This window comes from Caloenas nicobarica, chromosome 3, assembly GCF_036013445.1.
Source record: "Caloenas nicobarica isolate bCalNic1 chromosome 3, bCalNic1.hap1, whole genome shotgun sequence".
In the NCBI taxonomy this organism is placed as follows: domain Eukaryota; kingdom Metazoa; phylum Chordata; class Aves; order Columbiformes; family Columbidae; genus Caloenas; species Caloenas nicobarica.
In genome coordinates this window covers 52251572-52264462 of record NC_088247.1, presented here as the reverse complement: position 1 = coordinate 52264462, position 12891 = coordinate 52251572, and the positions used below count along the sequence as shown (strand labels likewise).

Below are 12891 nucleotides of genomic sequence, written 5' to 3'. Positions count from 1 at the left end.
TAAGCAATATAAATCAGCCCCGTCCTTTAGACAAACAGGAGGGGCAGTTTTCCACTGAATGGTACAGATAGTGTTGTGCAAGGTGGGCTGTGGTCCTTGCACTGGGAGGAAACTCATACCATTTTTGCCTTTGATGGGAAAACTTATCCCTATTTGTTTTCATCTGGAGGCAAAAGTCTAAATTAACCCTCTCTGTACTGGAGGGTTTTCATTGAAGTTCCCCTAAATTTGAGGTACCACGAGTTGAAGGAGCATTAAATAACCTGATAACTTCAGAGCAGATTCTAGGTTTAGGTATCTTTAATTTTTTAATTTTTTTATTTTTTTTCTGTGGAAGAATTACCTCTTTGTCTCCTTTCTTAGAAAATATTGGTGACTTCTTTGGTGGAAGCAGATATTAATGGCAAATGTGTCTTTTTAATGTTATAGCTGCTCACAATCTCAAAAATATCCATCTTTAAAAAATTTAAAGCATTCATAGTGAGTATTCCTGACAACTGATCTTTAATCTGCTTTTCCCTCCCTCAGCAGCTGATGATAATCTTTGTACCACATATAACATTTTTGGAAGTTAAAAATCTAAGCCAGACTTGCTTCTCAGATGATTTAATGTTAAGTATCGAGATGAATGATTCTATTATATTTCCTGTTTGCATTTTAACAATTTTTTTTCCAGATGTGATTTAATGACAAGATGCTGGGCCCAAGAACCTCACAGTAGACCTACCTTTGCACATATTCAGGACAAACTGCAAGAGATAAGACACTCTCCACTGTCCTTAATCCACCACCTTGAAGACAAACAGGTAGCAACTGGAGTCATCAACCAAGCTTTTGAAGGTGAGTCTGGGCCAACACCTGCTGTCTCCATGGCCTCTTCCCCACTAACAAAGTGGGATTCGGCAGTTCTTTTCACTGCATTTGTCACCACCTCAAATTCTCTGCCTATAAAATGGGGAAGCCAAAGTTTTGCCTCTCTCATAATGAACCTGTAATGATTCACTAGGTGCCATTAGGTATGATGCATTAGGTAAAGCGCATGTAAGACTACCAAACAAAAAGACTCCTATGAAGTTGCAACTGAGTCTGCTTCACAGAGACATCCAGCTTGCATCTACATTTTTGATACTTCATGACCTTGTTCCACTAAAATAAAAACTTAAGTTCCTTGTACATCCAGGAAAGCTTTAGAAGGCTTCTGGGTGGAAGTCTGTTCCAATTTCAAAGGCATCTATTCCCTCTTCATCAGGTAAACATGGCAGTTAGGCACTTACTTTAGGAGCACCGATTCAGTAGTTGCCAGAAAGTGAGGCACAAATAAGGTACCTAAGTAAGGGCAGCCTTGACCCTAGCTCAAACTGTGACAGATCCAGCCAGGAGTCACACCATATCTGTGCTCTGCACACTGGGAATGAATAGAACTAAGTGTTGTTGGGAAAGAGATACTTAAGACATGAGGCACAACAAAGCTCAATTATACAAGAACATTATTAAGATTGTGAAGACAGGAATTAAAAAACCAGTAGGTGATGGTAAATTTGAAGTTGTCTGTGCAAATGTGATTCAAATAATCAAAACATGGAAATGAACATCCTGACTGAGACAGAACAAGAAGCAGTAATTCCTGACTGGCTAATCCTTGAGAAAAAGTGAAGTCTTAGTAAACAATGTGATCTGAAAATCTACAAAAAGGAACTTTTAATTATTTGACTTTTATTTCAGAGGGTGTTTTTTTCCTTTTAATTTAATTTAACCTGTTCGCATTCTATGGTTTTCTAATTAAAATATTTCTTGTTAAAAGAATTACTTTCCATTCTAAAAAAGCAAAAACTAGTTGTTTCTAAAATATCTCAAGACTTGGTTTTTTGTTTGTTGGTTTCTTTGATTTGTTTTTTTCTTTCACAAAATGTTGTTGAACTAGGCACTCACCCTGCTTTATAAGCAGTTTTGATACATCAGGATTTCCTAAAAACTTCCTGATCCATTCCAGGAGTGGCTCAGTACTCAATTACACAAATAAGTAGTCATTTTTCTGCAGGATTCTACCTATAATCAATTCCCTGGCAGTGTCAAATGCTCAGTTAATTATAGCCTAGTTGATATTTTGCTAATCATTATCATAACCTATAGTTTTCTACTTTTTTAACAGCTGATCTTGCACCTTTATGTATAATGAAAAGCTTTGTTTCTTTGCATTTAGTGTAATTTCTTAGTTTCTTTAAGGGCATCTTCATTGTGAATAGCGGAGTTCAGGAAAGAGATATTTAATCTGGCACAAATCTAGGCCTGGCATTAGCTCAGGAAAGGATTACAGCCAATTAATTAGGCACTATGCCCTAGCTAATAGGCCTTACATTTTGGATGGGCTTCATCTCACCTAAATGCAGCTGTCTAGAAGCTAGGACATACTAGCTAAGATATCTCTGTAGTCAGGGGCAGAAACAGACATCTCCAGAGAGTGACAACTCCTATATTTTAGGGGTGTATCATAGCATGAAAGCGGTCGCCTTTTGCCTTTCTCTCCATTGATGACGTCTGGAATCTAGGTGACTTGCCATATTTGACTTGGACACAGCATCTCAGACTAGATGTTTATTTTTCAGAAGGCTACAGGAACACAACATCCACTGGGCACAGGGCTGTACTGATTCAACGGCTTGCATCTACTCCTGAGCTAGTGTGGTTTCCGAGCTTAGACATCTTTGCTCTGTATTCCCTAACTCCCTGGGCACAGAGACATGAAAACTAAGGGCGTTAAGAAATTCTTGTGGCATTGCAGCAGTACCTGTTAAAATCTTTAGCAGGGCTGAATCTTTTAAATACAAGCCTCCCCTTCTGCTCCTTAGAGTTGGCGAAAGAAGCTGGAATATAGGTGTTGTCCTTTTGGTGTAGCAGACCTGCAAAAGTGTAACACGCAAGGATTTTCATTTCAGTGCAAGTCTCTGCTTAGCATGTGCCAGCTAGGCATGATCTTTCCCCTGCTGTTAACTTGCTCAATCTATTTGAATCATTACTTTCACTGGGATGACAAATTCATATTTTTAATGTAAAAGACATTATTTTGCCAAATTTTCAGGTTCTGCCACACAGCAGAGATCACGGAGTAAAAGCCATTGTTTTGCCAGGGACAAACGTAGTGTTCTTAGAAATGGCCAGACTATTGAAAAGAAAAATATGGACTGAGGCTTCCATGCAAAGCTTCAGTTTGAATGGTTAAAATTTGAAAAAAGAGTTTACTACAGAAAATGTTGTTGTATAATGGACTTTCAGGGTAGTTTTAATAATAGTGGTACTCTATAATGTACGCTGTGTTCAGGGAATCTGTTGGCCATGGTCACTTTTTAAATAAGATTCCATTAAGCATGTTTATAATAACCTAGTTGGTTAAATCTGGCCCACTGTGGTAAGCAGGGCAATTCAATGCAGGCAGAGCTTTGGCAATGGGTCTCAGAGCCAGGCTGTTCTGCTCGGCACATTCTCTCCCCGAGCCCTGTTCCCTCATGTGGCTTCCTCTCATTCGTCTCTTTCCATAGGCTCTGCCCAGCTGTTGTTGCCACAGAGCCACTGCTGGATCTGCATTGGGGTGGGAAGGCAAAGCAACTCTTTCTCTTCTTCCATTCAATGTTTTCATGCTTCATTTCTTGAAACTCCTCAACTTCTCCTCAGTCTCATGTGGTGATTTTCATACAGGAGGTACCCATCAGGAGACAGTATAGCTTGAATTTTATTCATTTATATATCATACTTTCATTTAAATGTATTTTAAAAGGCTAAACACTTGACTCTTTCCCCAAGTAGGCTTTATAAGCCTGTTAAAATGTTATGCTGCATACTTCCCTGAAGGCCTAGAGTCTTGGTGATGTCTAAGTGTTGCTGAATTGTCTGATCAGGGACACATGCATGTAGCTCTCCAGCATTAGATTAATTCAACGGTTTTTCTCCCTGCAATGTAAATCTCATGCAGTGGAGTTCAGTGAAACATGGGCTTCAGAAGTGCAATTGATTTAAGCAAGAAATGGCAATTTGGGTTCTAGTTAAGCTTCTGGACTGAAATCCATGCTCCATTATGACTCTGTGTAAATAGTATCTCAGTTTGTGATTTGTAAAACACTATATAATAAGTAAACAATTTTTAAAATTTGCATTCATTTTCGGTTGGGACTAACTGAAGTACCTCTGGTGTTTGTAGTGGTAGTAGAAAGATGACAGCCAAAACAAATAATCCAAAAGACTGTTCCATGACGGATTGTCCTGGAAAACATTTTCCAAAAATGTTACGTGGTCATTGGCCTTTGTGTGTAATGAAACTCCTGTCACGAGCCTCCTGCCAAGAAATACTTGCTTTCACCAGAAGACTTGGTTCCAGAGAAAGAGCCAAATGTCAAGCAAAGTGGAACCACAGGCCTCAAAATAACTGTGATACTTAGCCCTACATAGAATCATACACCTTCCAAATTCTGTTGAGCCTTACCTTTAGGAGGTCTGTACACATTGTCAATACTGTTTCCTAGGTGGGAGAGCTGGAAAACATCAGATTTTCTCAACAACATTAATGCTGGTGCAGTATGACACACAGCTTGCAAGTCTGGGTGAACTAATACGGACGGTATGTTAGTGGTCTAGACAGCACACTAATGGGAGAGCATGGAGATGGCAAAAGGGACACCAGGTTTGTTATTGCAAGAGTTACCCTTCCAAAGAAGGCATCAAGTGGCAATAAATATGCCTGAGAAATACCAGCAGCTCTTAGCACTGCTGCTTGCGAAGGGCGGGAAGCAAGCTCAGGACCAGACACAGGTCTAACAGTTCAGAGCTTTTTCTTCTTGCTCTTACAGGCTTTCCCAGGACATTGGTCATGGGCATTAAGGAGCATTAACAATATTTTTTTGAGTAAGGAAGGGACTATCCAGTTGGAGGACTGAGACACTGGTGGGTTTTGAATCTGGTAGGCATCAACTGAGCAGAGGCCCCGTCACCAGAGTCCCCATTCATTGCTGAAAGATCTGCTCTTCTTCTTCCAGTTTCAAGAAATGCAGATGAAATGTCATGAATCAGCATTCTAACAGGATTGCTGTAAAAATAACCAGTCCATCTATTTTCAGACATAGCTTCTTACATTTACACATACAAGACAGCACTATATGTTTTCAGGTCCCGAGTGTGCACCTTTATGGATAGAAACACCTGCTTGTTTTGGCAAACATCTTTTCCAACATCAGACAACTGGGCATTAAGCAGCTGGAGCAGCTCCTTGCCTTTATGACCCAGGAGGGCTGTTCTTATCAGTGCTGCTCCCCACAATCCTTTTTGGACCTATAAGGAAAAAATGTGTAATTGCCCAGAAGCTGTGTCACAGCACCACACTTTTACTGCTGGAAGTGGTGAGAGGAGATGCAGGGCAGCTGGAGAGAGCCTGAGGAAATCCAGGGCAAAAGACTGAAAAGAAACACATTTGGCCTCAAACCCATCATTTTTAAATCTCTAAGCTGGAGATACTGCTTGAAAAATATGGGAAGATAAAACAGAATTTTGTAATGTTTCCTTTTTTTTGCTTTTCGTTCCAAAGCCACTGGCTCGGTGTATTTTTTTTTTTCAGTAATTAAGGTACTTGCTAAAAATATCACCTTTTTTTTTTTTTAATCTCAATGCAAAGCCTCATATTGAAGGGATTTGATATTAAAATCTGGAATCAGTGATTTCACCATTAATTATCTGTCTGCCCTCTCTACTGGCTGAGTAGTACTGGTTTGCTGTTCCCTGTGTGAGAGTCATCAGTTTATTTTCCTAAAACCAGACAAATTTAAAAACTATTCTGCACACCTCTCTGAACTTAAAGTAATCACTTGGACAAACGGAAGCTTCTCTAAAGCAGATGTGTTGATAAGAGACATTTTAAAAACCTAGCCTCCTTTGTATTTTTCTGAAATTCAGTAATCCTCTTCCCCACTTAGCTTAGTGAGTGGCTGACCCAAAGCCAGCGGAGGTCAGAGAAAAGGCTTCTTCCAAAACAGCAAGTGGTTACAACACTGCAGGAAAAGAGTGACTTGGTGACGTGATCGTTTCTTATTTGTCCCCTAGAAAAATGCTGTTTGATTCCAGAGAGCACACACAAGCCATATGATACTGCAAAGAAAGTCATGCTAATATTTTGCCTGGGACTGAGGAAAAAAAATCCGATTATATGATAAGAGCTGACATTTGTGTAGTATAGGTGTATAGATATCAGCAACTAAAACTCAGGCACTGCATTTATGCTGGCTGTCTAGGCTGTTTGACAGTCACCAGAGAGTTGCGGACATGTTCAGGGGATGTTATTGCGTAAAGGTAAGAATGTGAAATAATCACCTCTACAAAGGGATTAATTCCTCCTTTCTCTCTCCATTGACTGGTAAGGCAGCCTAGGCAAGGAGCTTAAACCAGACATGTAAGATCTGGGTGATTCAAACTTATTAAAATGAATCCTGCTTTGTGACCCAGAGAAGGTGAGGGGGATGCTTTCCTGTTTATGCAGCCTTATTGTATTTCAGCAAATATGGAAATTACCTTTTTTGGTGCTCTTATATTATAAATGATAACAAACAAGATAACAAACAGGTTTATATCTGTATTTCCCAAGACAGCTTCTTGTACACAGAGGTTTCAATCCACAGATCTCTCAAGAATCTATTAAAATAAGAAGACAGGTAGTCAGTGCTTCAAGCAGTTTAGTGCAGTGGAAATGCAGGATGAGCAAAATTCTCACTTTTAGCACCTTTAGTGTCTGACAGAATAGCAAAGCTTGGTGAGTCACCCTCAAACCATGCAAGATCATATGCTTCATCAGACAGGAAACACAGATATATCTCAGCTGATATATAATACAGAGTGGAGTATTAAAACGGATATATATTTGTTCTATTTATATTCTTACTGGCAATGTGCAGAAACTGAAACACAGCACCTTCAGTTCCAGGTGGCCAGCAGGTATTAGGAAAATACTCTCCACACAGGAACTATCTCCGTGAGCTTACCAACATAGCTGAGGTGCAGAAGTCAGGGTTCAATAGCCACCTTTTACACCCTTAATAAAGATATGTCATCAAACGCGTCTTTTGAATGTGTTCACCGTGGGGCACATCTTTCAGCCATGCCAGTAAGTCAGCCACTCTCTTGTTTTACTACAATGTGCCTTGTGTGGCAGGGACAAAGGGCAGAGCGCATATGAGAAAAGCAAGAAGATGTTAGTGGGAAAAAGTAAACGTGGCTTCACTTCTAAATACCTTACCATATTGAAGGTGTTAAGCATCATAAGGGATTGTGTTACCCAGAATTAGTAAAGCCTCAGGCTGGCTACTTAGCTGGTGTAAATCAGTGGCATCCCACCAGTTTCTATGGAGTGTTTTTAATTCATTCTAGCTGAGGATCTGGCCCTGAAATAACTGTGATTAGAAGAACAAAATCTCTAGATCAGTTTGTTCAGTCTCTACCAATCAGCCTTTCTATGGACTTTTTTTTTTCTTCTTCTATGTTGTCACCTTCTGAACTTAAACACCAAAAAAACCATCTGCTTATCAAGACACCACAAAAATTTGCACCCTTCCAGGCAAGACTTCAAAACATGTGAGCCCACACAGCCTATAGAGCAGACAAGGAAAGCCACTCTGCGACTGCAAGGCAGGATACGTGACCCAGCTCGGCACCCTGGCTGCCCTGTGGCAGGAAGCAGCCGACTGAGATGCTGAGATTGGGGAGGAGGAAGCACAGATTTTATCAGTTTGGGACCAGTCTCCTCAGAGGAGGCTAAGCAAGCTAACTCCATCCCCCATTAGTATGAGTCAGGCGACCACAGTTTCTTGTGTTAATTAATGCAGGCCTCTCTAGAGTAAGCATCTGCCTACCCCTGGAGGGATGCGTTGTGATAAATTTACCTGCAATTTGGCTCAGAAGTTGTGCTTCAAGCACACCATTACTAGGAAAAGTGTCCAGCAAGGTCAAAGCTACGTGCATTTAGGACCTGATAACACGTATCCATGCAAGTACAGTGCCGAGCTTTGAATGTGCCATTTTAGTTACTGGAAGCAGTCTACCTGAGAGAGCACGGAGCTTGGTGAGAACCTGCTCTTCAGCAGCGTACTTCTCAGCCTGTACAAAGTTCTGGAGTGCAAGAGCTAGCCCGCCTCTTGTCCTGAGGTAGGGTGTTCAAAGCAGACATGGGTAACTCTACACTATGCAGCAGTCCGCGGCGTAGACAACCCCTCAGGATTTAAGTGTTTGGAGTTGACTCTCCAGCACGACTTCAGATTCCATGAAGGTGTTCCTTGGACGCCTTGTCTTGGGATGTTTTGTTGGGTCAGCGTGGCCTTGCTTGTGAAATCTGAGGGGATCACATCACATGGTTTATCCTGCATTTACTCACGTATAACCCAGCATGACTATACATCAATCAACTAATTTTAGCAATGTTAAAACTGAAAGTAAAAGAATGATATCTCATGAATATACTGATCTACCTTCTCACTCCAGCTTCTCTCTATCTTGCTTCAAATTCTTAATGTTTTTTGGAAGGGGCTTCCAACGTGTATTCAGAATTCTCTGCATTGGCTTCTGGCTTCCCAGGGTGTTGGTGGAGCTTCTACATCTGACAATTCTCAGGGAATTTCACAACATATAATGATATTTTTTTCCTCAGTTACTCATTTTAATTACCTTTTACCTCCATCCATCATACAGCTAAGTAAGCAAAAATTATTTGCTTGCTTTGCTGACTTACATGAGAGGCAAGCATGGTACTACTGACATATTTTCATAGATTTTTTGGCTTGTATGGCAGAATGGTGCTAAGCTTTCATAGGTGCCGAACATTGCGTTAAGAGATGACACAACAGTGAAGGAAAGGGCACTTGTAGTCAAAAATCTCATTGTGAGAGTGGCAATATGTAGCTCATATGTGTCATGTCATAGAAGAAAGGACATCAACATTATATTCTTCCTCTGGTTTTGGATAGGGTAAGCATATTCTGCAAAAATAGTCCTTCCTGTTTATTTTGTCCCCAAGCTCAAAAAGTAAAACCAGGGCAAGGTGTTTGATATTTTTAGCTCTTTTTCACTATAATGAGAAACGCAGTGGGGCATAAGCTGAAAAAGGATTATAATATTTTATATATTCTGTAGTTCTTCAGATCTGTTGGGGAAAGAATTAGTAATGTATCTATATATCTGGTAAAAATATCTCAGTGACCTCATACTCACATTTGTGTAAACATCACCTCATCAGTTCCAGATACTTATACAGGAAACAAATCTGAATGCTCCTCTAGTGTTCTATACTTAGACAGGTCAGCCGGCATATGTCTGGTCTGTAAATACCCAGTTTTACTTGGGTCTTTATTTTAAGGTTTCTCTCTTAAGGGTTTACTGCAAACATGCCCTCAGCATTTCCCAGTATGCGTTTTCCAAAGCAACTTGCCCCCAAGGGTTTCCATTAAAAGCTTTATGAAACAAAACTCAAATACAAAGAGCTGTACTGTTTGGTAAAGTCTTGGTCGGGATTGAATTACTAAATATTGCCATAATAGTCCTGAACTGACAAAGTGAGTATCAAATGATTTTTCATAGCTGTCAGTCACTGTGGTATGTGACCACAGTTTGCTCTGTGTCTCAGTCCTCATCTTGCTAACAGGTTCCTAAAAACTAAATTCTCCTTCAGACTTCTCCTGATAATCTTTCCTGATGGACTCTAGCATGTGGAACAGACTTCTGACTTTATAGCTTGGGAGAGTGTATGATTATAGTGACATAATAAACTGTATATTGCCTTGTGCAACAACACAATGCTTGTGTTTGTTTTGAACAGAAAACCTTGAATGTTGCATGCTTCATTTTCCAGTTATGAAGTAAGAAAAGGAGTGTAATAAAAGAAGGTATATCTTACAAAAATAAATCCACAAAATGGTAACAGTTATCACTTGAGACTTTAGTTAGTATTTTTACATTTTGAAAAATATGTATCCCCTGCAACAGATTTCAGGCAACTGCATGTGTGAACAGCATCAAATTAGGGAAAAAATATAAAGTTTTTAGAAATGGTGAAAACACACTGGATTGCCAAGTTTAAGCTTCTAGAAAGACAGAATATTACAAGTCCTTTAGAGAGACTATACATAATGATTTAGTAGGCAGAAAACCGCCTATGTTACAGTACTCTTTAGCAGTGTTATTATCAGGGTGACACAAAGGTACAGATTAAAATCACTTTGGCTTTATGCAGGCTATCTTTATTACCAAAAGAAGAGAACCATGTGTTCATAACTGTATTACTGCCTGTGGAGGTACAGATAGTGATGACCAACCTTCCCTAGTGATTTGCTTAAAGCTATAATCCACACAGGCAAAAGCGGGAAAACAAATCTGAATCATCAGTCGCTCTTTATGTGGTCACTAAGCCAACTTTCTCCAACAGCTGTCTGATGTTGTTTACTTTCTAATACTACATGTATATCACTGGGCTGTTGTCTTTCTTTTTAATACAGATAGTGATGTTCCATGTGCAGATTCAGACAGTATTCTTTCAGCCATGTTGATGGAAACAAGGAATCAAGAGGGCTTAAATTATTTGGTATTAGTCAAAGAAGGCAAGCAAGATCAAGGAAGCATCAGTTTGGCTGAACATACTTAAGTCTGGTTCCCTCTGTTTGAAAGAAGGAGGAAAAGAAGAGAAAAAGCTCTGTCAAAGAAGACAAAAGCCAAGGAAAATATTCAGCACGTTGTCACACTTACAGAGGTGTCTTAAAAAAACCCAACAACTCTCTAAAACACTAAAATTATCACAAAATATCATAAGGTACTGAATGATGTGTAGCAGAATAAGACAACAATTATGTAACTTTTAATTTTCTACATGTTATGTCTTGGGTGTTTCACAGGAGATAGTTTAAGGGAATAAAACTTATAATCAGACAGCAAGTGATTTTACTGTAGTGTTGATCAAACTTATGCAATCACATATGCCTCAGACACAGGCAGTCCTTCCGAAAAGGAAGCGCTGATGTGCTGTTTCAAAGAAGGGACAAACTCACTCATGAAAAGAAAAAACAGTTGAAATATAGCTTCATTGTGCACGAATAAGACTTTACAAATTGAAAAACTAACATAAATTCCTGATGTATTTTTATGAACTCCAAATCAGAAAGCAACTGAAGAAAGGAGTCTGGGTTGCCCATTGCTGGGAATGGTCTATTTCATTATTTAATTTGAGCAAATGCTTACAGTCATCTTGAACGTTAAGTTGCACAGCAATTGATGTGTGAATCTAGACAGTCCTTTTTCTCTTACGTTTATTTTCCTTTCCCTTTTTAATGTTCATCATCCTTGCTTATTTTTTATCAGACTGGGTGAAGGGAGGTACTTTTCCTTGATGTGTTTGAAGATCAAGTCAAAGTATATAATAAAATGATACATAAATCATTATTGAATAAAAGACAACAATGAACCTTTTGGAACATTTCCATCATGAATAGAAGTTTGCAAATTATGCAGAGCTCTTCACTGACATCTGTCAGGAAGCTAGAAATGTGCTTTGATTTTATGCAAATATTTGATAATGGGAGACACTGAAAAGTAGTAAAGGCACTATCTGATGTCAAAATGTATACATTTTCAATACGTGGCTCCACTGAAATCAAGCTTCAAAAGTTTGTTAAACAGAGATCCAACACAAATGAACAAGAAATTAGGGGCTTGACCATTTTACTCAAAAGAAATAGAAATGGACATCTTTTGAATCAGGATTCTTCAAAGTTCCTGACAAAGCTCATTCAAGCAGTCTATAATTATGTAAATTTTTTTCTTCATCTACAAATTAGTGTACAAGCCAGATTTGCTAATAACAATAACTGCAACACTTTGTTTTTTAATCCTAAGCTATGCTTACCAGACCACGAGTGACAGACAAATACATAAACACTGTATAATGTTTCCTTGCTCTTCAAGTGCTGCTTGAGTGGTTGTACAGCCGTTCCTTCCATTTCAGTAACTTAAACATGAATAACATTTACTAACCAGTAGCATGCGCTGGTCAGAAACCAAGAAGACCCCAGTTCTGTACTCACCACACCCAGATGACTTCATATATGTGTGTAATTCCACCTAACTACAGAGTACTGCTCACTCAGCAAGCCACAAACAAAAGTTTTGAAAATCAATGGGACTTCATATGCTATCTTTTTCTTTGGCAGAAGAGGCCTAGAATCCTGCCAATTTTTTGTCTAGGCAACACCTTTCACAGGCCCCATGACCATGTCTGTGATGTGATAACCCAAGTCAGTTCAGATTCGTGTAGGTCCAAGTTGGAAAAGAGTCACGCAAGAGCCTGTCCAACACAGGGAAAATAGGTTAACGGGCAAGGTGAGTGTCAGTGGCAGACAGCAGCCAGAAGTAACGCCCCTGAGTTCTTGAAGTAGCCATGAATACCCAAAGCAGTACAGAAAAAACAGAGGGGAAGATAACTCTTGCTTTCTCAACAGTTTATAAGTGTTTCAAGACAAGACTAATTTTAATGGAGGATTTCTCACAGCATGATGAAGAAGAAAACGTCAAGTTTAACACATTGCCAATAAAGGAAAGCTCAGGATATCGACTAGTGATCTATGCCTTTTGCACCTAATAATATGAAAAATGGATTGGACTGGATAAACCACAAATCTTTCAATCCAAATCTAAGGATCCTGATCTACAACTTGCTGAATTCACTGAAAGACACAATACCTAACCTTCCCCATACATGCAGTGATCTGAGGGATGCTCAGTGATACAGTTTGTCAGCTCTGAGCATGGCCCTACCCATCACTCCATTCCCCCACATTTCCCTGGCTTAGAGGAAGGATGCAAACACAACTGTTCCACTGAGTCACGGTA

At 39.5% G+C, this 12891-nt stretch overlaps 1 protein-coding gene across 1 annotated transcript in view; it reads left to right on the top strand.

Annotated features, from left to right (window-relative positions):
- Window positions 1-10969, top strand: part of ROS1 (ROS proto-oncogene 1, receptor tyrosine kinase) — a 72401-nt gene extending 61432 nt beyond the window's left edge. Inside the window, exons 43-44 of the mRNA XM_065631224.1 lie at window positions 677-840; window positions 10509-10969. Coding sequence (XP_065487296.1) covers window positions 677-840; window positions 10509-10654 — 310 coding nt within the window. The 3' untranslated portion in view covers window positions 10655-10969. The remainder of the gene's footprint in view (window positions 1-676; window positions 841-10508) is intronic.
- Window positions 10970-12891: the final 1922 nt, after the last annotated feature.